The sequence below is a fragment of the Rhipicephalus sanguineus genome, chromosome 5 (genome assembly GCF_013339695.2).
Source record: "Rhipicephalus sanguineus isolate Rsan-2018 chromosome 5, BIME_Rsan_1.4, whole genome shotgun sequence".
Lineage (NCBI taxonomy): Eukaryota > Metazoa > Arthropoda > Arachnida > Ixodida > Ixodidae > Rhipicephalus > Rhipicephalus sanguineus.
The window spans coordinates 78,113,288-78,137,750 of record NC_051180.1 but is presented as its reverse complement, the minus strand read 5'-3'; the positions used below and the strand labels follow the sequence as shown (position 1 = coordinate 78,137,750).

Here is a 24,463-nt window from a genome sequence, read left to right as displayed (position 1 = left end):
TCACTTGCCCCACAGCTTTGAGACAGACCGTTATGCTATACTGCCATCGTTGCCAATCGTCGTTGAAACAGTGACACCGAAAACGAGAGATGGCTTAATTCGCGGGCATCCAGAGCACGCGCACCTACGTTTATATGCGCCCCCGCCGCAGGTGGGGTTTTCCTTCGCACATAGTAGTATACTCCTCCAGAAAGGTCCTATATAGCGTCGGCCGCGGGCCTCTTTTATCGGCGTCGAGTCCGTTGAGAGCCTACAGCGATAACGCAATGGCTATACACCGCGGCACGGCACTTGACGGCGGCGACGTATCAGACTCCCAGGCGGGACCACGCGAAGCAAACGCGTGCTGCTCTTGATCAATCATGCTTTTTCTCCCCCTTCATTCTAAGCGCAGATGCACGGAGACCTTAACATCCTTTCAGGAAGACCGTTAGTCGCGTCGTCGTTCGAAATAAGGGTGGTGACGAGAAGGCGTCCCGTAACGCGGTGCAAGATCCGGTGCACCTATAGTCCCGGCTTTTATAACAGTCCCGTCAGACAATATTGTCAGGTCCTCGCATGACGTGCGGTACCGTGTGCGAAATTCCGAAGTAAGTCCGGCAAACGCGAGCGACCACGAGATCGTCAATAGTAGGAGGTTATCGAAGGAAGCTGGCATCACCAACCATGGGTCGCAGCACCTACAACACGTAAGTGCCGCGGATGTTATTTGTTTTGTTTTTTCTTTTTTGTTTTTTCGTGGTTGTTGTCATGTTCATACATCGTGCTTGCGCAGTAATATAGGCAGGAGAAACGAAGAAAACAAAAAAAAAAGCTTTGTTACGTTACCTCAGTCTCCGTGAAGATTCTTTCAAATGAAGTTTTACAGATGACTGAACAAGCAGTGGAATATCACTACACATGAGAGCCGAGCTGCTATATACGCATAACAGATCTCGGAAACTGATATATGAAAAACGCAATTGACCGAGAACAGGAAAACGAACACGATTATATGTGATCGAGTTATCAACACAACTGGTTTGGTTATCACTATCTGATAGTTAGTTTTGATAACGGGATGATTTCGAACCTGAGGAATCCGAATAGTACCGATCAATGAAATTAAAGAACGTCGTTAAGCATCTTGTTATTGCCACTTCTCTGGGACTGCTGCAAACACAATACGATCGAACCTCCGCGGCCGCTGTCAGGTTCCTTATCGACGGATGTTATCGGGGCGTTTTTTTCGTTCCCACCTGCGCACACTACGACGCCTCCGGGCTCACGTATATATAGAGTGCATAAAAGGCTGCGGCACGTCTGACATTATGAAGCTGCGAACACGCATACTGTGATGCCCGTGTTAAAAGTATGCCTTGTCTGGTGTTTGAGATAAACGGCAACACTCGTGCGGCGTTGCTTATCAATGGAAATTTAAGAAAAAAATGCCTTAAATGGCGCCTGCGATATATGACAAAACCTAACGATACTGACAGTTCAACTCGCAGAGGTGGTGTCCGATGCTTGCATCACGATATGTCATATGATAGCATCGGTGCAGGGGCGGCGACACGTATTTTTTTTTATTTTTATTTTTTTTTTTACTGGAGGGGCCCGGGGCACATCGGCAAGGGAGTTCCTTAGGGGTGGGAAGGGAGGCGGGAAACTTAAGTGTTATGTCTGCTCTAGTTTTGCCCCCCCTCCTTCCGCCCCGGTGACACCCTCTGCCGCCGACCCTGCATCGGTGTGATAACGCCCGCATCCGATGCGCAACGCTTCAACCGTAAGCGTAGATTACATACGAAGAGAACGTACGTGATTAAACAGGGGGCAAGAGGGGGGAGGGTAGAACACCGCAATGCCATTTTTCTCTACCATTTTGATAAGATATTAAATTGTTGCAGAGCTAGTTTTTCGTTCGATCTTTTTTTTATATACCTATATACTTGGGCTGCAACCAACCCTCGCTTGTTATTTTCCCTCAATCGGCGCGCTTTCTGTTCCTTGACCATATCAATACGCGACATTGCGACAGGGAAGCGATAAAAAGACAATGTTTTCCGTGCTGTGCTGCCCTCTGGGGGAATCGGCTTGTTCGACTGTGTGCGCCTACACATTCTGTATAACGTGCTCTCCTCAAACATGCCGCCGACCGTGTGATGTTCTTCAATATAAAAATGAGCTGGCAGAAACGATCGACAATAGGGTGAGTAAACCCGCCGTGAGGCATACAGTTCTCACTCATCGCACCTTGGACGTTTGGCATTTTTCTTTTTGCAAGCATTTGCACGTCTATACGGGGATCACGTCTCTCATGACAACGATATCACGTGCCTGCGCGTTTGCGTCAGCCGTTGAGTTACGCGAGAGGAACGTTCTAGAGAAAAAAAAAGGAGTAATAGGCACGTGATATTTAGAACTCTCGATTAATGTACATGTACATGCCGTTTCTTTCGTCAGAGATTTCTCAGCGCTCCATAGCGTCGTTTTTTGCGCCATATAAAAGTGTAAAGTACACAGAAAGATGAAACGTGCACAAGCGCACGTTAATCTGTGCTCATGGACGTTTTATCTTGCTGTGTCCCTAGTACGCTATCGATGCCCTAGTAAGTCATATTGTCATTGCTCGATCGTCTTCAGCTCATACGTCTGAAATGTAATAGATACCGAACATGCAACCGTTTCGAGTTATTTGCAGTTCTATATCAAGGTTCTTGCCCCCTCTCCCTTCCCCCTGGACGTTGGACAGGCTAAAAAGCGAGCGAGCGTGCAGTTATGGAAAAAAAAAAACAAACAAGAAACTATAAAGTAGAGTTGAAACTCTATATTTAATGAAGGAACTGGGGCGCTCCAATGATTTTGTCAAATTGGGAAGTTCGTAAAATCGAGTGAGGAATTTTTCGGTCCTTCGAAATATAATATTGTAGCGTATAGCGTCTCCCGAAAGCTACCGCGGCATTTTATTTGCCACCAAGACACCCCTGCGCGTGTGCGCGAGGGCAGAGCCAAGCATGAACTTCTCCCATGTCCGGGCGATGCAGGCGAGGGAGACGGTCACGTCAAGCTTCGACAAGCTGCCTACATTCAAGGACAGGGATAACGAACGCAGTTAATGTGCGAGCAGGCAAAGCAAGAAAGTTCCAAGGAGACGATCAGTGCCATCTGCCGCATAAACCATTTAATAACGAAAGCAACCACCGTGTTCCTGCGGGATTATTTGCAAGGCCAACAAACCACCGCCGCCAAGCGCCATTTGATATGTAAAAGCGCTACCGACTGCGGCGTGCAGCCTCGTCAAAAATGAAACTACTGTGTCGTGACTAGGGCGACTAGATTTTTTAGTGCGATAGTGTTACAGCGCACGTCCGAAGAAAAGCCGTCTGTGTAAAAAGTGGGAAGAAATCATTGCATTTTTGCTCATTTATTTCCGAAAAAGTTTCGTTAAATCGGGTTCAGTGCCCCGAAAGATTCGTTAATTCAAGTTGAGAGGGAGAGGGAGAAACATTTTAATGAAAATCTGGAGATGTTTGCCTGGCTATTCGCCTGACATGCTACTTCAGGTGCTGGGTGACGATTACGAAATTCGAGTTGATGGCAACATTGAACCCTATGGTTACCTGCCGGTGAATGGAAATGTATTCGTTAGATCGAGAAATTCGTAAAATCAGGTTTCGTTAAAGCGAGTTTTAACTGTATTGGCATTAAATACAACACAGAGAGGTTGACATATTTGGTATATGAGTTATCGATAAAAATTCAGCTCGGCATGCATATAACAACGAAAGACACACATTTGACAGCCAACTGCTCTTATTTTCAACTTATGTCTAGTTACTATGGCCATAGCAATTACCACAAACAAACAAAAAGCTTAAATATCGAACAATTTAACAAGAAACACACGCATAGTCGAGTAGTAGCGCGGTCATCTGGGAGCAAAAACTTGCAAAAGAAACTACGAGAAACAGCTCATCTGAAAAAAAATGGCAGGCCAAAAAATAAACTGGAATTAGTTGAAAATGGATGGAACAAGGATAGAATTTGGCGCAGGAATTAGAGAAATAAGATCAAACTGCACACAATTTGCGATAGTATTAAATAAAATAAACATAGCTGTACAGTTCGCACGGATGTTTCGTATTCGCAGCATTCACTATGTCCCCTGGCGTCTATAGTATATATATATATACGTAGTGTTGCCGATTTATTATTTAATTTTTCTTTTAAATGTAAACAAGCTTTCGTCATTTTTTTATTCTCCACATTACTGTTTCCTTTGCGTTACGCACATTATCGTTCAGTGTTTCAAAATTTTAATGACGTAATGAAGACAAATGCCTACTATCGCCATTCCTTTGCTAATATAGGGCATGTTTAGTTCTTGCGTTTGACCTCATGTTACCAAAGTAATCGACTCACTTATTTTTCTTAGTGCGTTTGTGTATATTCATATTTCTGTGTATCATTTAATGAACCCCCTCCCCCCTTACAAGGTGCCCCACGAGGGTTCAGCGAGGTATTTGCAAATAAAAAAACGAAATAATGTAAACAAACTCATCAGTCATTTCCGTGTGTGCTTGTTGCACACAAAATTATAAATATTATAGTCCAATACACTCCGACGCGCGGTATAAGCTCAGAGCAAACGTCTAAGTGAAAGAGTTATTCTTGCATCAAAGTCGTGACGATTCGGCGGCGTTATTGTGAAAGCCAGTGATGAACACCCACGTAACAATATACAGCGCATTATAGCACACTGTTAATCAGGTCCCGCGTAAAGTGCTAGATATGGCCAGGAAAGCGGACATTTTTCGTCTAGTTTCCTGGATATAGTCAGCATTTAGCCAGGACATGATTAAGAGTGCAGTCACTGCATTAATGTTAACACGTGAATGCAGCGACTAGTTACCTTGCCAAATTTACTGACGTATATTGAGTCCGTTGATATTCTCCGACAATGGTTCGAGAGTTCCTTCAAGAACTTGTGCCATCATGCAGCGATCTCGAAATATTCTCGACGGAAGTCAGGGCTCACGGATCTCATAATTCTTCGAATAATGTGGTTGGCGAATATTTAAAAAAATGCGGAATTTATCACGCAGAAATCTCGCCGAAATAACGAATAAATGTCACTGCTGCAATACATTTCGCTAATGTCAAATGAATATTGAGAAAATCCAGTACAATTAGCGTAGTATAATATTAGCTCGAGTGACGTAATGATTTAACCAGCGAGCGGAAAAAAAAATTATGGCTCCAATCCACGCTGTGAAAGTGGTTGGAGATTGGACAGCGAAACTGTAAACGACATACAGAACGATTACCCATTGCGACGTCGCTTGAATGGTCTTCCGCATTACAATCGTACAAGAGTGAGATTGGCGTCTAACCCTCGCCGGCAGCGATGCCCAAGAAGTGCGTCTGATTTTGTAGACCGGCCATGCATGTACGTTTCATCGTACACAACCGTGTGACTCGGCGTGTTCATAGCCACGACGCATTGCTTTGGGTCATCCAAGTCGTCGACGTCCATCAGCCTCTCGACCTCGTCTTCGCCTATCCCCCCTTCGTCCGGGAGACGTTCGAAAGTCTGTGGGTTGAAGGAACGTCGTTGAACGAATACTGAGCTCTATGCTGTATGCCTGATTGCAAAGAAAGATATGCCGTTTGCCTTCAATTGATAAAGGGCCCCTAAACCACCCAGAGGTCGAAATTTAGTTGTGTTGAAGTTGTGCACGACTCTACAGCGAACGAGCTCGTCGGATTGTCTGTCCACCTCTCCGAATGCCCTTCCTCGGCGTCCGAGGTGAAAACGCATGGAGCGCGCGCATCTGCTAGCAGAGGAGCACTCGAGCGCGAGCGTCTGTTGGTGGTTTAGGGACCTGGCGCTTTGTGTTTACTCCACATAGGCCACGAGGTCTTTGCCCACGCGTTTTTCTGCCCACGAAGACGAAACCGTTTGGGGGTAGATGTAAACAGCATCGCTGTAAAATGCAGTTATACGCGTATACAATATCACCGTGTCAATACTGTGAGAGCATAACGATGACGTCACCACAGGAAGAACAATGGTGTAGAATTTCTTTAAAGGGAGCTGCTATAGTGTTGGAAACATTTAATGAAGTGAGAGAGAGGGATAGTAGCACACACGTATTACATTATTACACTGTTATGGCTGCACATAGCTAACACTAGGCAAAGTTAGGCAATATTAGAGCCACCAGTTAGCCAACAATAACCAGAGCTGCAGTTATGCGATTAAATACGCCCCGTTCACACCAACTATAGAATTTTTTTGTCAATATTGCTTAATATTTTAGTGTATATTTCGAAGTTATTACAGCTTTATTGGATAGCTCGTATGTTCGTGTTTACATCACTTGTGACATTTTTTAAAAATGTCTTATCTCTGCCGAAATGAGGTTTATTCCTTCCTTGCATAATTCAAAAAATTATTTTTTTCTTTACATTAACCCAAGAATCTGATCAGAAAACGGTATCTGAACCCTAGGGCCCACGTTAACATTAACATGTTACGCTATAGAAGTGTTCATAAGAGAAAATCTAGCCCAATCCTGATGCCGCACATAATATCGGCAAAGCTGGCTGGTTAATGGCAAAAAAAAAATCACTCCCGAACGTAAAGCTTTGTTAATTCGGCCTCTGTTCCAGTTCCTACGACATGATTTGCATTAAAGCACAGATCATTTGATAAACGTTGTTGAGAATTTATATGCGAAAAGTGCGAAATGTGTATTTGTGCAAAGGAAGTGACAATATCTAAAATAGATAGAAATAAATAGCATACATACATACATACATACATACATACATACATACATACATACATACATACATACATACATACATACATACATACATACATACATACATACATACATACATACATACATACATACATACATACATACATACATACATACATACATACATACATACATACATTGTTGACGTGCGAGACTGTTGCCGGAAGTTTTTCATATTCACTAAATTTTAAACGCTTACTACAATCTCATTATTGTCAACACTGTGAATTCTGTGGCTGAAAAACAAATATATATAACATATTTATTCGACGTTGACACTTTCATGTGGAAAAAATATGCTATAGAAAATGTCTTGTCATATTATCTGTCTCAAGGATTCTCGAGAAAGATAATATGACAGACAAAAAAAAAGCACCACGTTGAGGACTGTGCGATATCTGAAGGTATCTGAAGCTTTTTATTTATGGCCAGCTTTCTGACTTTCCGGAACTGCAATGGGTTGATTGCCATGGAAATTGTAAGCCACTTATGCAAAGGCAATGCATATACTCGAATATAGTGGCCTTTTGTTCCTTCTTGCAGAGATAAAAAAAGCACTGGAGCGATATTCTTATCCGAAGGGACGATTTATAGCAGCGTATATCTTCACCTCAACGCGGGATAATAATACGGAGGTCATATAGGAAGGTGCTTTCACATGTTAGCCATGTCAGCTTTGACATGGAAGTGGGTTTCAAATGCAGCCAGCTGATGTGAGTATCCAGGGCGCAGCGTAGATCCACTAACATACCATGCGATGTTACATCTTCAAATGAATGTTTATAGGCTCTAATAAAAACGCCTTTCATTTGCAACAAGGAATATGATGAACCGCTTACATTCTTCGCAAGGAAATGCTGCCTTCAATATCTCATCGGCCGCAAAAAAAAAAAAAAAGAGAGAAATGAAACAAAAGCAGAATAGAGAGAAAGGTTCATGTTTACAGAACATACCAGCCAATAATAATAACAACATTAACAACCACTTTACGTCTCGCAGTTGCATTCGGGTTTCGGAAATCAGTACGTTATTAAGGCGAAAGCCTTAGATGCTTCATTAAGCTAGTCGTTACATGATGACGTCATCGTCGTTTGGTCAGAGGCGAGACGATCCAGGAGGCAGTGCGAACCCGATAAGTGCAGAAAGCTTTCGGGGGGACCAATACAGTCGACTGAGAAGAATAAGAACACTTTAAACTTCTGATCGTTTTAACCCCCCCCCCCTTTTTTTTTTAATTGTCAAATATTGATTCTGATCAAAAATATTTAGGGGTGTGCGAATATTCGAAAGTTTTGAATATTCGTCGAATATTACATTCGAAATATTCGTATTCGATTCGAAAATCATGTATTCGAAAAGTTTCGAATATTCGATAACTTCGAATATTCGAAAAAGTCGAATATGCGATTCGAGTATCATGCATAAAATAACTCGTCTTCCAACATTTCTGCTGCGTTCGTATAGCTAAAAACGTTGCCGAGAGGAGCGATAAACATTGTAAGTACACGGAGGCACGATATCTGCCTGCGACGAGCGCCCCAATACGTATGATATATTGCTGGTGCATCTCCGACGTGCAAAGTTGTTGGCGATCATGTAACCGTATATTTTCAATATTATGCGGCCGTAACGTGCCGCACTACCACTCGTTCACTATGCGGGACCACTTCTCAAGAAAGACAGTGACCCATGTGACTGGTGGCGGACTATAGGCACCTTCAGATACCCCAGTCTGGCAAAGCTTTGCCCCATGTACTTCCCTATACCAGCCACTTCTGTTCCAAGCGAGCGTGCCTTTTCAGTGGCAGGGGGTTTGTCTCTGTTAGAAGGGAGCGCCTGATGCCTGATCATGTGGAGCAACTCATATTTCTTCATGATAACATCTACTCATTACTTTCATTGTGCCGTGATATTTGATTGTGTTGTGATGTGCATTGCGCTGGCCTGGACATTGTGTTCTGGAGATAGCAGTGTATGTTGTGTTGGCAGTCAGGCTGTTAGTGTTTTTTTTTTTTTTTTCAAATAGCTACATGTTAAATAAAATATTGTTACTGTGGAGGCATTTTTCCTTTGATATTCGATGTTCGATTCGATATTCGACGGTGGATATTCGTATTCGATTCGTATTCGAAAAATTTGATATTCGCACACCCCTAAAATATTCTTATATTCAACAAAAAAAGTCAAATGATTCTCTTTTCTATATTTTAAATATTTGATATTGGTTACCCGATTCTTGGCCCAGGGTGTGTGTGAGCCAGAATTTCTTGGATCTCTATATATACATATAAAGCTACATCTACATACATTTACTCGTACAAATTCATAAGGGACCGCTTGACTTCATTCTGTCGCACTAAGGTGCCCATTTCGAAGACACGTTCCCGTATCTCGCATCGCCGATATGGAGCGTGACATGGCCGCCTGCGTCTGCATGTACAGCTGTATATTCCCAGTCCCGTGTCCGAGGCAGTTTCCAGGTGTCACCCAGGGCGGATTCCTCTGGGAGCGGAGACAACCGTCAGACACTCGGTGGACGCGTGCGCGCTATCTACGATGACATACGTTCATGGAACGTGAAAGCCAGAGATAACCGGCGATGTCGGCTGCGTAATGGCCTGTCCGTGGAGACAGGAATATACAGGGGCACTGAGGATGCATGCGTCGCGCAGACCGGCCGTTGCATATGTAGGGTACGCGAAGTACACGTAATCGGCGGCGTGATATATGTGAGATTATGATTGAAGAATAGAGATAGATAGAGAGAGATGGAAATCAGATGCGAAACACAGGGAGGGGGTAACATAGAAGAAGCGATGTTTCTGGTTGTGAAATTGAATAATGATGTGAAGTGCATAAAGTCGGATAGATAGATAGATAGATAGATAGATAGATAGATAGATAGATAGATAGATAGATAGATAGATAGATAGATAGATAGATAGATAGATAGATAGATAGATAGATAGATAGATAGATAGATAGATAGATAGATAGATAGATAGATAGATAGATAGATAGATAGATAGATAGATAGATAGATAGATGTGACAAAGGCAGGCTAACAAGGCTGAGCACAGATGAGGAGGAGGGAACAGAAAGCTTTCCCATTCATTAACATGGATATGAACGCTGCGAACGCGCCTTGGCGACAGCCTAATCTGTTGCATGCGTGTATCATCTCGATTTCACGCTATGTATTCGATTAACCTTTCAATGAAAGTCAGTTGTAAGTCGTGCGCACACGAAAATAAAATAAATAAATACGACGCCTAGCCGCCGGTGATTGTGTCTAATTATAGGTGCGAGTGAACTAGACCGGTCGAGCTCACTTACAGGTAGCCCTAGATAGGTCGGAAGGATGCATTTGGACGAGTCTTGCCGAGCGGGTTGGGTGAGTCGATTCACACCTAGCTTACAAACTGTTGACCGGACGCCCCTTAAATTGCGTCTGCCGGCACAGGCGTGCGCACAGGGGGATTATTACGTTCGTAATAATCATCTGAATGGTGCGCCAAGTCTGCCTCGTGCTTTTACTTGGCCGGACCTTTTTCCCGTCATTGTTCAACGTGGAGGGTTATGGTCATGCAGGTTTTTGACAAAAATGGCGGCCAAGGACCCTCGATGTTGTAATCTAAGAACGGTTTACTTCCCACCTTCGAACCCCCGGAAAGTGGGCCAAAGGCAGTCCGTTGTGAGACGCATATCGTCTTTTCATCTTAATTTATACATCAACTGCGACTCTTGATTTCTTTCGCACTCGACCAATCGGAGGGGGGAGAACCTAACGGAGAACCGTAATGGAGAACCCTAATGGGGAACCCTGCGCACACCTACGTCTGCAAGCACACGAGAGCTGTTGCAGACGCTTCAGGTTGACTGAACTCACCTCCACTCTCATGCGTTCCTATCCGCTGACATTCATGCGGCTCATGATTGACCTGTTTTCGGCTCGAGTCTAGCGGTTTCATGTTTCGACTCTAAAACAGCCTCCAGGCCCACCGCACAAGTATATTATCATTTTCTTTACGTGATTCAATTGTGCAGCAGCCCGCAAGGCAGGTGTGTACACACCAAAAGGTGTGTACCTTTCCTTCTTTTCTTCCCCGGAACATGTGGCAGTCGGCAAGTTCGTATAATACGTCTGAACCCCATAGGGAGCGCCATAAATACAGGTCCTTGTCACTGTGTAGAACGAACGAAACGTGCACGCACGCGTACATGGCCGCACTCGCGAAGCTTTACTTTACCTTTCCTTCTTCTTTATATGCACGAGTCGCTGCGAAACAATGGTCGCGTGCACATTGCGCAAACCTGAGGGACCTGTCGACCACTACTGGTGCGCCTAGGCAGCTTTTTCTTTTTCTCTTCACTTTTATTCACACACCAGACTTCAGTTGACTCGACCACGCGGAAAGAATACGAAACGGAAAGATATATGGAGAAGGCTGTGCGGCTTGAGGAAGAACGGCAGGCTCGCGAACATGCTGCTTTCGTCGCGACCTCTTTCTCGCCTGCCGCTAATTTTCATTCACTTATGCGTGCGTGCGTGCGTGCGCACGGCTGCGTGGCAGTGAAGGTGACTCAAGTGGTCCATTAGTAGCCCTCTCTCCGGCGCGGCCACTCCTGGCGCTACAAAGGGCTGAGTGTGGGTCTCTCAGAACCAAGGTCGCGTCAAAGCCGACCGCTGGTTTTCTCACAGGGCGAGGGACTTGGAGGAAGCGAACGGCAATGGTATACAGGACGTGCACGCGGCGTATTAGTGGTGCAGCATGAGAGATGTACAAAAAAAGAAAAAAAAAGAAAAAACAGGGCCCGGACTTCCTCGGTACGCTGATAGAGTTTGTAATACATTTTCCGAGGCAACACTTAACTCAATCAGTGCTGTTTGCAAGTTGGGCTAACGGGAAAAAAAATAATAAAACATTAAGGTGGCCGAAGCAAAACATGAGAAACTGCACGAGGTTTCTAAGAGTGATGAACGAAGACGAGAGTTGTTTCTTGAACCTGACTATGGAGTGCCGTAACCATATATTATGTTATATGTATCACGATGTCATATGTAATATTAGTGCAGTACTGAATATCTGAATATTATATCGCCAAAGAACGAAGTTACGTGCATCACGAGGAACAGCAATTCACGTCTTGATTTCTTCAGGGACCATATTTCTTCCAAGGCACATGATAATATGAGGTGTTTAAATATTATTTCGGACATTTCACTTATTACGTTACTCCGGTTTTCATTACTGACATTGTTCCACAACAGATACTTCTAGCCTTCAAGCCACATTATAATATCTAGCTGCTTCGTGGCAATCTGCACTCTTAAGATTGCTGCGGTCGCCTTGAGTTCAGCCGAAGAAGTCGCTGGAGCGTGCAGGTTTTACAGTAGCGTCTGACGGTTTCTTTCTTTCTTTCTTTCTTTCTTTCTTTCTTTCTTTCTTTCTTTCTTTCTTTCTTTCTTTCTTTCTTTCTTTCTTTATTTATTTATTTATTTATTTATTTATTTATTTATTTATTTATTTATTTATTTATTTATTTATTTATTTAGCAGTGCCACAAGTAATAGCGTCAAAACAACAAGGACTAACGGCCTAGTCTGTCAGTCTTCCCTTCTCACGAGCTTGTCCGCGAAATCCTTACTGGTAAGTGTTTTTGTTCCCCAGGTCAATTTATTTTTAGCAACGGAGAAAGGACGGCTGAATGCATGAATGTTATCGAAGCACTAGAAGTATAGACGCTGGCGCAGGCGTATTCCGCCTCGGGTAGAAATGATCTCAGTTTACCTGTTGATCCAGCTGGGAAGAGAGAGAGAAGGAATATAGGAAAGGTAGGGAGGTTAACTATCTATACTAATATCGTGTTCTTCGAAGCACCTTCTTAACCCTCAGCTTGCGACTAAAGTCCCTGTTCACAAAGACGTCTTACGCTAGCATTCTTCGCAGGCCCGTAGCCAGGGGGATTGGCCCTAGCCCCCCCCGTCCCCCGAAATTTTGATGAGACATGGTGTTTTAGCGAAAATAAATAATGAAAATAGGCGTTTTTCTCAAATAGTCAAGGCTCTCAGCAAGTACCCATCCCCCCCCCCCCCCCGCGAAAAGCGAAATTTTCAACCAATCGTGAAGCCGGGCATATCATTATCAGCGCCGGCTGACCAATGGCAAAGGACACATTCGAACTGAAAGTTTGATGGTGATAATGAGTAAACTTTATTTTGGCTCAAAGAAGACGCAGGGGAGACCCCGAGCCACTCGGCTATAGTCCCACGTAGGGACAGCTTTGTGTGAATTTGGGCCCCAAATTCGCACAAAAGTTAACGAGCCGTATTATGCTAAAAAGCCAGCGTGATCCAATCGTCATATTGGGCATCTATTATTAGCGAAGCCGGTCTGCTATTCGCGAACAGCTCTCACAGATGCGAAAGCTTCAGAGAATAAATGCTTAAAATAGTTTATGTTGCAGGAAGAACTCGTGTTACATGGTAACCCGAAGGTGGCAGTTGTGTTATGTTATGATATGTGGAGAGCCGCGCAAGCTGGATGAACACAACAAGGAAAAGTCTAAAAAAACTGCATTCTTCGCAACAAGGACACCTGCTTCATCAACAAGCCGTAAGAAAGTCATTTAAGGCGAGATCACAACGATATTGCCACAAGTACTCTGGCTAATGCTCGCTCGCTGCAGCAGTGGTCCTCAATAATCAAGACTAAGTTGTCTGCTTCTTCTTTTTTTTAATTTCTGCTACAGCTTAATAGTCAAGACGATTAAATGACCTTACCCATTTTCGGCACTATTACGGGATAACGAGCTCCTCTTGCGACTCAAGAGGTCAAAGTTTCGCAGTTACGTATACAATAAACTTTTGTACACAGTCAGCATCATTACGTCTGTCTCTTCCTCGCTTGATTACGTCGTCGGTGTATATTTGGCGAGAGCTTGACATTGAAAGTTGACACTGAATAGTGTTTGATATTTTCAAGTCTTCCGCCTGTTGTGTTCTAAGTTACGCGAAGATAAAAATAAAGGTGAGGCTAGGGCCGAGAAGGAGATGGTCGGTGGTGATCATGACGCTCCATACGGATAAAAAGGTGCGCCCCTACTACACCAGTTTGTCCCGTATGTAAGTCATACCACATAATCCTGTACAGTTGTAAACATTAAATAACTTCATCAGAACATCGTCCAAGACAGTGATTTCAACCAAAGAGGGAGTGAAAACATCTAACCGCTGCAGTATCTAAATACGGAGGATATATGTATATAAAACCGTTGGGAGCCCTTTCCCGAGGCAGGGGCAAGCGAATTAGCTTGGAGCGTGCGTGCATGACCCACTATTTCTCTTTCTTTCTTTCTTTCTTTCTTTCTTTCTTTCTTTCTTTCTTTCTTTCTTTCTTTCTTTCTTTCTTTCTTTCTTTCTTTCTTTCTTTCTTTCTTTCTTTCTTTCTTTCTTTCTTTCTCATTGTACAATGCTTCCTCCTAATCTTTTCCTTCCTACATGCCGGCAATTGGACCGTCATCCACGTGCTTAGCAGCGCAACAATTCTGTTGCTGCAGGCAACAACGACGACCATGCTATTTGTGTACACCAGCATTTCTGCACGCTCGCCGGCGCCGGGTTTTGTGACCTGACCACCTGCCTGATGGCAAGTGGTCATAGGAGGCTATGTGGTGACAGGAGCCTCCTATGTCTACCTGCTAGCCGGTGGACATAGGAGGCTATGTGACCTGACCACCTACCTGCCTGAAATGGTCACCAGTTGTCGCTAGTCATCGGAGTTGAAACTAGTGAGATGGGTCTCCCAGTGTTCCTGGGGTGGGGAATAGAGGGGGGTGGGGGAATGTTGGTTTTTCGGATGCATTCCCATACCATGTGATACACGGCCGGCGTTTGGCTTGTGGCAGAAATCTCATACGTATTAACGCGACAGCGTTAACGAGCCCATTTCCCAGAACTTCCGGTGTCGGTGACGGCGTCATTGTTTGTAAGCGAAAAATGAGCTTGTTCGTGAGCAGAAATGCGACTTAGGTGGAGGAGGAGGAGGAATAAACTTTTATTGAGACCAGCAATTTGTTTGGATGGGCCTAGGCCTCCCACGTGGGGACGTCGAGGTCTTGCCTCTCCGCCGCCTCGCGGGCTTGCTGGGTCGCCCAAAGTTGGTCGTCGAAGTGGGAGCTGCGCAGGGCGGCATGCCATCTCGACGAGAGGGTCTCGGTGTTAATGGACGGGTACTGGTGTTTACACTCCCACAGCATATGCGGGAGCGAGGCGACCTGGGTCTTGCATACCTTACAGGTGTGGTTAGGATAAATGTCTGGGTATATCTTGTGGTATCGATGTATATAGTGACGGGTACGTGTTTGTCTGTAACAGGCGGAGGGTGGTTGCCTGCGCTCTGTTTAGCTTGTGATGAGGGGCAAATAAAGAAATAATAAAAAATCTTCGGTTCGAGTGGGACCGGGGATTCGAACCTGCCACCCCTCGCTCGATGGCGCGATGCGTTTAGCCGCTCGGCCACCACGCATACATCCTCCAGCATACTAACGGCGAGCTATTTACATACATTTACCGTTGGTGGTACGCACATCTCGGAGGTACTTCAGCGTGGCAGAGGCTTGACTATCACCCGCGAGATGGCGCAAAGGGCCCACGGGTGCTAGAGTCACTGGAAAATTTCAGAGTACCGCAAAGGTAGGCTGCACGCGTGCAACATTGAGCAGCGGCGGCCATTTCCCTTCCGGATCGTCCGGCGCGTTGGTCGTGTGTTGAGAAGTGACCGATCTTTTCGCCTCGATGCCGTGTTACGCTCGGCGTAACTGCAATATATGTGTGTGTGTGTTTCTTCAGAAGGATATCAGAAGTGATTTCGAGCCATCGACAACCTGAATTGACTGCGCGATAAGCGGTGTAGCCAATGAAACGTGCGGCGAATGTTGCCATGTGCTCGCGAACTCTCTTCGTGGCTTCATCGGTCTCTTTTCGTTTCACGGCCGGGTGTGTTCGCAAGGTCCGGAGCTGTAAACATAGTTGCATTAGCGTAATGACCGTGCGAGATGCCATTTACTTCGACACTTGGTGAATGTTGACTGTTTGCGCTAGCTTTGCAGTCGGTTTTCAGGTTCACTTCATTAGCCCCGAGATGTTGGGGTGGCGCCGCCTGGCGGGAGGCGTGGATGACGTCACGGCAAGGACTCTTCGACGCCCGCCGTGACGCGCCGGCATATCACGCGCTTTCTTCATGCGCTGTTCCGCTGTTTACGTTCGCTTTTTGCCTGTCTCAAGCTTCAGATGAATGACGAAAACAGCATCTATAATGTTCCTAGTAAAACGACAAAAAGTTATATGCATTTTTTCTTCACAGTCCCCAATGGTGTCCGCGCGCCGTCGTGCACACTTTGAAAGGGGTGATCAGGTTTGTTGTTGTGCCGCGGTGCTAACTTCGGGGATGGGTCTGATTCCCGACCACAGCAGCCGCATTCCGACGGGTGCGAAAAGCAACATACCTCTGCTTAGATACAGGAGCACGTTAAAGAATTCGACGCGGTCAAAATTATTCTGCAGCATGTCTCACAATCATGTCGTGGTCTTGACACGCAAGGCACCTTGTTCAAATTATTAGGTTGGGTTGTTCACGGGCGATTCCTTTAAAAAATATGATGGCTTCGCCTCCACAAGTGTTATTTGCATCGGACGCATCCGCGATCGGCGGAGAGCGTTCTTGCCGGTGTGCTAAGCCCCGCGCACGATTACGAAAGCGCATGCGGTATTGAGCTTCGCAAAATATCTCGAAAGCGCTTGCCCGAGAATACCGCCACAGTTGTTGTGTTTGTTTTTCTTGTGTACTCACTCACTCATCATGTTGTTTAGTTACACGTTTTTCTCGCAATAATTTAGGGGCTTCATTTCGCAACATAAAAAAGTTGAGGTTAATTGCGGAAACTCCTTACTGCTGTCAGATTGTGTCTTCATGCAGCATCGTAGCAACGGCGCTTTACACTTGTATAAGTACTAGTTTAGATAGCCAGCTCATAATTTAATTTTTTTTTTGCATTTGATATACCCCTGAGCATCATCAACCTTTATGTGGACATGACGTGCGAGATCATAGACTCATCAAGGCGAAGGACGTTTAATTAATACGTGGGCCATGTCACTGAGAGTGCCATCGAAACAGTTCAAAACGCTCATATCGACTTTCAGGCGCTTGTTTTGCAGGCGATTGCTATCAACAGTGTTCCCACGGGGATTTAACACTACCGCTTGTGACCCGGCGGTTGATCGGACCAGCAGTTCAGCAATTGAGCAAATCAGGGTATACGGCCACATAATCCCAGACGAGTGCTTAGAAGAAATGTTTGCATAATCCAAGCATACTAACACCTCAGAATTTCCGAAACCATTGTGCGCGTGGCAGTATTATTTTGTTTATTTTCCCGGATGTATTAAGTGATTCTTTATGATAGACAGATTTATCTAAAGTTTCCTGTAGCAGAAAGCGCAATTCTGTCACATCACCTAGATAATCTGCAAAGGCAGACATAACTTGTACGATAAACGGCAGTGTAGTTAGTGAATTGAAAACGTCTTATTTTAATTTGTAATCTTCGGGACGCGTGTTCTAACTGTGGAGTCTACGCCAAGTTGTAATGAAGTTAGAACCATTAGCGTAAATTATTTAGCACCGATGTCTTGGAGTACGCGGTGAAAACTCCGAATGTCTTGCTCTCGTGCATCACCAGTTTCACGGTGAATCTTCCGTTCGGACGGGAATTCGCCCATTATAAGCTATATTATCCAAACTTTCTAGAGCTTACTAAACTTTCGCTAGTAGTGCAAACTTCCACCTTCTACCTTGGGAGATTTGCATCGCAAGAATTAGCAGTAATCAACACCAGGCACGTAGGCAAGGGGGGGGCCCGGGGGGCCCGGGCCCCCCCCGAAATTCGTCCAGCCTTTTATGTTCCCGGGCATTTCTTTTTTCTTTTTGCCATGAAAAGACTTTCTTTCGAATAATTAGGCCTTGGGCCCCCCCCCCCCCCCCCCGAAAAAAAATCCTGGCTACGTGCCTGATCAACACCCTGTCGCGAAAGAGCGGGTACACGGCGGGCGCAGAAAAAGTCAATCCTCGGCCGCGGAACAAGCGAGTCCTTGCCGTGACGTCACATCGCCGCTACTGCCGCTCCGCCAGTGTTCGTTCTCGGGGCTAATAGCGCATTCGAGAACATTATAGAACAACAGCGAGAACATTCAGCATTGCGTCCTTCAACTGATCGCTGACGCGTATACCTTACTTGCGCACCATGCTTGCTATTCAGCTGGGTGTTATCTGTAATAGAAGTGGTGTGTGTACGGCAAGTGGAAGTTGTGCGTGAAGTATTTGTCTCGGTTCGGAATGCCAGCAGCCGAACGCATGGGCGAATCGGCGTGCGGTAGGTAAGGTGCATCTTGTTTTGCGAATACGTTGTCATTTCCTAACAGATACGTAGAAAATAGGCCATCAAAAATGATTGACGTCACTAATCAGTTGTTTCATTTCCTATTTTTTTGTCTTCTTAATATTCCCAACGTTGCAGTGAATTTATAAATATTGTGCTGTGTTCCGACAAAGTTTTTTTTTTCTTTTTTTTTTTTTGGCGTTACCAGCGCGTAAACGCCGGGGGTTCGGTTTCTGCACTGCTTTTAATTTCAACTTTTTTTTTTCGTAATGCACTCGTGTTAAAACTTCCTCGGTGCAGTGCTTTATGTTATTTTGATCAGAAATAGCACATCTCGAAAAGCTTTAACACGCATGCTACTGCAACACAGTATGTATATAGATAGGGCTCGCATGAAATTGATTCCCTCAATGCGTGAGAGGATAAGCCTTTTTTTTCTGTGACCATTTCTCACCCAATAAACAGTATTGTAAGGGTACGCACGGCGCAACGCAGCATTAGCAACATTCTTTTTTGAAAAAAATAAAATACGCTTAATAACATTGCCTTATACCAAGTTTATCAACAGAGTTCCACGCTTCAGTTTTGCGCAGTGGCAAATGATCATGCGACAATTGCCTTCAAGGTATACAGTACACAGTTGTTATTTTAATAAGTCTTCCCATTTCGCTCTCGTGCGTGACACGCTTATAACTCGAAATGCATGCACAATCTGTTCAACAGATCGAGATATAAATAGCCGATCGCAAATAGAAAGGTATGTATGCAGTTTTCATATCGTTGAACATAGCGAACCGAAAAGGTGAAGTATCCTGTTGCATGCGAGCTTTTCCAGCAAAGTTTGTGTAGTTCACTGCAGAAAGGAGTGTTCTTCGAGGGGGCGAATTCATTCTGCGGCCAACTATGCAGCCACGTACAACGACGCTCTTTGACATTAATGTTTCCCACACGGAATGCAAAAATATACGAAATTCCCGGAGTAGCTCACCAGCAACGTTCGGTTACTGGCGAGCTACTCTCTGGCATCTGCAAGACGCGTTTAAAAAAGCGACGAAGTATTTCTAGGGACCGTGGTACTGCTAAATGTCCGGCCGCGCTCTGCATTCAACGCGCCTGCACCCAAAGCGCTTGGAAGGGATATGGCGGCGAGAAGTCACGTGATGCGAGTAAGCCAATCGCGTCGGCGGCGGCGCGCGGAAAACAGATGCGATACTCTAATAATAATAGCTGGGGTTTAACGTCCCAAAACCACGATATGATTATGAGAGACGCCGTAGTGGAGGGCTCCGGAAATTTCGACCACCTGGGGTTCTTTAACGTGCACCTAAATCTAGGTACACGGGCCTCATACATTTTCGCCTCCATCGAAAATGCAGCCGCCGCGGCCGGGATTCGATCCCGCGACCTTCGGGTCAGCAGTCGAGCGCCATAACCACTAAACCACCGTGGCGGGGCCAGATGCGATACTCTGAAATTTTTCTAGTGATTCTAACAGGTGCGCTCGCCCCGCCATGTTTCGTCGTGCCGCATGCATGGATATAGGGGCTGAGGGCGTCCGCACTTTGGCTTTCCTTGCGGCACGGTTTAGGTCTCCACCTAGAAGCGAAGCCAGTCGAGTGATAGGGAAGGCGGTATGAACGCGGTATGATTACGCTATCGCGTTCTGCTCTTGAAAGCGAAGCTCAAGCGTCCTCCAAGTTTAGCGTTAGCTACACTTGCCTAGCCGGAGCCGATTTCGCGTGGATGGTCATGAGCCGTGCTGCGCATGCGCGAGGATCACTGATGTCACACAGCTGGGTCACTGGAGCTGGCCTCTCACGCGCTTTCCGACACCGGAATATAACACCAACAGGAATATAACACCTAAAACATTTTCGAAGTAGTAAACAGATGCCTGCGAAATACCTAGGGGGCAATTGGGTTCCATGCATGCGTGTATGAGCGGCCTGGAGTAACAAACTAAATTTTCAGGTATATTATTCGAATACCGGACTTGTCTAACCAGATACGAGTATTTGGAACAAAAGCTGCAGCAGAACATTTTGAACGGCCGTAACTGAAATAGCGAAGGTCTTTTAATTAATGAATAGGGACCCACAAGTCATCTGTGGGGATAAGCATGGGCGTTGCCAGATTGTGCTTAGTACACGCAATTCCAAGATGTTATCTTCGAGCTTCAACTGACATCTTTGGTTGACAATTGGTCACTTCGTGCTGAGGACTGTGCTCGGTCAAAAAAGTGATTTATTAGTTCTCTTATTAAACCAACTTGATCAAACTGCCCATGGCTTCCATGTGTGGCAAATAAAAGCTGTACGTTAGAATCCGTAAGCAAAGGTTCACGGTCGTTCGTGTTTTGCAAGTCAGGCATAGATGCTTTCTAGTTTTCCACACCTAGTTATAATTTCTTCCCCGCACTTGATATAGGCGACTGCACAAGGAAGCTCTCGCTAATGATGCAACAGGGCGTCGCAAGGCGTCTGCCATGCTCGCAATAGGTAACCTTGGTATATAGCCACGGCTTATACAAACATTTCAAGTGCCGTCAACGTCTGTCAAGTCGCACAGCGGAGCCAGAGGCGTCAAGGTGTCGACAGCGTTGTCCTTCGCACTAAGTACGAGTAGTACAAACAGGAGGGCGTAGACTTTGTAGTTATTGAATGATATCGCCCAGTTGCTTAAGATAAAGATGGTGGCATTCATGTGCTCAGTATGTTTTCTTACGACAGAGAGATACGCCAAGAGTAAAAAGAAAGATGTGCGCGCGTAGTGACACTCACATACACACGCCAGGCATACATCGGTATTTCGGTATAGCAGGCCTATATCGGTAATAAACATGGGTATTTTGCTCTTCGCCAACAAGATCAAGATCGTCATATCCATCTCCAAGCATTGGAGAAGCCAGGGAGGTTGGTGGATTCAACCCCCCCCCCCCCCCCGAATATTTTCAATTTTACATTTATACATGCGCACACACACAAACGCACGCACAAACATGCTAAAGGTCGGTTTCCACCACCCCGCCCCCATTCCCACCCCGCCCGACAGAAATTTTCTGGTTACGCCCAATTCTGTTCCCTAGCACCCGCTTATATGTCATCCTTCTTCTTTCAAATAATTAATTAGTTGTTTTGTTAGCTTGTTCGCTAAATTCTGCGGTGTGAAATAATTGCGACGAAACAGGGCAGTCAAACATGAAAAGGGCCGGTAAGAGTCGCATCCAACTGAAGCGTCCAATTCGCGTGCGCTAGAGCATACGAATACACTCACATGTACATAAATTTACAAACGCACGTACACAGACAAAAACACGTACGTACGACCTCTCCAAGACACACGCACATACACACACACTTGCTTTCTCTCTCTCACACCAAAAGCGATGGCGAGCGGAAGAAAAGGTTTATTCCTTTCGAGATGCGCCCACACCGTCGTGCACTGCCGACCGGCACGACGCAGCGCCCGACCTTGCCTGACGGCATCGCCCCGTTGCTCTCTCCCTTTAATACTTTCGTCTCGGCCCTTTCCGTCCTGTAAAGGAACGCCCTGTTGTACACGTCTGTGTGTATGGCCGCCCTTGACTGGTCGAACCCGTTTGCAACTAGTGTGCGCGCGGCGCATCCAGGGACGTCGATGCATGCTACCGCAGCCGGCATAGCGGATCGCTCGCAGGCGATGTTTTCTTTCCGGCAGCAGCTAAACTCAGTGCTGTTGCGAGGTCACAAACACCGTACCTCCGGCGACGATACAGCGCACACTGTAGCGGCATGGAAGGTTGTGGGCGCTGCGAATGCGTTTGGAGCTGTTGCAAGTTGACAAAACGGGAAAAGAGCCCGCTGTAGATGACTGCAACCGAGCTGGAGTGTCGTTTGGATGGCACGTATACAAAACAGGAAAACGTAGCCTGTGCGCTCGAGTCGGTCTAGACGCATGTACAGGTCTGATGATGAGCTTTTAAATAAGGGTGCTGGCAGAGGTATATATAATATGGTTAACGTATAGCGATGCCGCAGGTTGCCGGCAGCATCGACCCCCAGACAACATTTATTACATTACGCTATACGGTAAATGTGAATGAATAAACTTTATTAAGTGTCCGGCCGTTTCCTCCGGGCGAGGCGGGAAGAAGAGGGGATTAACCCCTGTCCCGTCCCACCTTCCGTCGATGATCATGGCGTCCGGTGACGGCTCGAAGTCCTTGGACCCGGGCGGCATCTTCGGTAAATGTGATTAACATTTTTTTTTTTTTCACCAAGCATCGTCTTGCATCTAGAGATCAAGAACGCGTAGGGCACAGACGAAGTAGGGAGAGAGCAGGCTCACTGAGAGGGGGGGGGGGGGTGCGGTGAACTTGGCCCTATTAGGGGGCCATGTTTCAACCCCCCCCCCCCCTCACACACTCACACACACCTTGTTCGATTCCGAAAGAAAACGAGCTCCGCAATGGATGCAACAATGAAAATGAAGCGATGACGTGCTTCGCACAGCGGCCTGCCATTGGTACCAGGCTTTCCGGGGGTAAAGATGAGACGCGAACAGTTCTTTGAATGTAACATCAGGTGTCTTCCGTCGCCATTATCGTCAAAAAACAAGCGTCCATAACCCTGCGCGTTAAAAAAAACGGCGTGAGAGGTCCGACTCAGTAAAGGTATAGGGCAGAGTTGGCGCCCACATTACATGACTAGGAGGGGGGCGACAACCACCCCGCGCCCCCTCCCCCTTACGAGAGAGAGAAATGTGATGCGGAAACGTAGGGAGGTTAACCAGAAAACGAACATCTGGTTTGCTACCCTGCACTGGGGAAGAGGTAAGGGGAGACAGAAAAGTAAGGAAGAGAGGAATGGGATAGGGAGGGAGGGAAGCACACACACACACACAATCGTTCAACGAGGCGGGTCGCGCCTGCCACCTAGGGGGGCACAACGAACCGCCCGCTTACTCTTTCGGGAGGAGGGAAGAGATAGCTGAAGGAAAGACAGGATGGGAGGAAAGAAAATATGAAAGTGTAAAAAAAGGTAACTTTCACCGTAAGGGCGAAGCAATGAATGCGAGCGATAGCAACAAATTGGAATGAAGGCTAGCAGCTGGCTCCTCTAGCATCCGATCTGATGTAACTCAAAACGCTGGCGTATAGGGAAACGCGGCCACAGCAACGAGCGAAGCGACCTTCGTGCTGTTTATCGCTTCCAACTAACGGCGCACGTACAAAGGTTGCCATATGCCGTGTTTCCATATGTTGGCGTTATGATGGTACGACAGAGAACTCTTTATTGAGCAGCAGAGAACTTAGCCGGCGCATGCAAGTCACTGACTTGCTACTCTGAGTGGGGAAGGGGACTGAAAGACAGGAAAGGCGAGAGAGAGAGAGAGAGAAAAAAGACACAATATGTTAAAATAGAATAAAATAAATAAATAAATAGACTGAGTTTTTTGTCTCTTGGGCGGGGACGTGCGCTGATGGAGCCTCTCATTGCGCGGTTTCAAGGTGCAACTAAAGTTTGTCGAGCTGACCGATACTGTCTGAATATGTGAATAGAAGTTTAATTGCACGTCTCTGTTGCGTGTCAAATGATAAAGTTCATTGGGTTATCGAATGCATGCAATTTTCATAGAGCGCACGCTGTTTCTCAGTGTTGGTAATGTTCGCTGTAACAACAGCAACACCGTCTTCATTCAATCTCAGTCCGCAGCGGCGGAACGGTGGTTACGGTGCTCGGCTGCTGACTCGAAGGTCGCGTGTTCGATACCGGCCGCAGCGGTCGCATTACGATGGAAGCGGAATGCTAGAGGGCAGTGTACTGTGTGGTGTCACTGCACGTTAAAGAACACGAGGTCGTTAAAATTTCCGGAGCCCTCCACTATGACGTGCCTCGTAATCATATCGTGGTTTTGGCACGTAAAACCCTAGATATTCCCATTCGCTACGCGCAGTTGTTGCAAAACGGAAGTACACGTGCAAGGCAAGGATAGATTGACGTAACATAATAATAATAATATCTGGGGTTTAACGTCCCAAAACCAAGATATGATTATGAGAGACGCCGTAGTGGAGGGCTCCGGAAATTTCGACCACCTGGGGTTCTTTAACGTGCACCTAAACCTAAGTACACGGGCCTCAAACATTTTCGCCTCCATCGAAAATGCAGCCGCCGCGGCCGGGATTCGATCCCGCGACCTCGGGTCAGCAGTCGAGCGCAAAACCATAGACCACA

General features: G+C 45.9%; 1 protein-coding gene across 1 annotated transcript in view; it reads left to right on the top strand.

The window, feature by feature from the left end:
• The first annotated feature begins 505 nt into the window (after positions 1-505).
• Positions 506-24,463, top strand: part of LOC119393812 (uncharacterized) — a 101,427-nt gene continuing 77,469 nt past the window's right edge. The window contains exon 1 of the mRNA XM_037660992.2: positions 506-689. Coding sequence (XP_037516920.1) covers positions 667-689 — 23 coding nt within the window. The 5' untranslated portion in view covers positions 506-666. The remainder of the gene's footprint in view (positions 690-24,463) is intronic.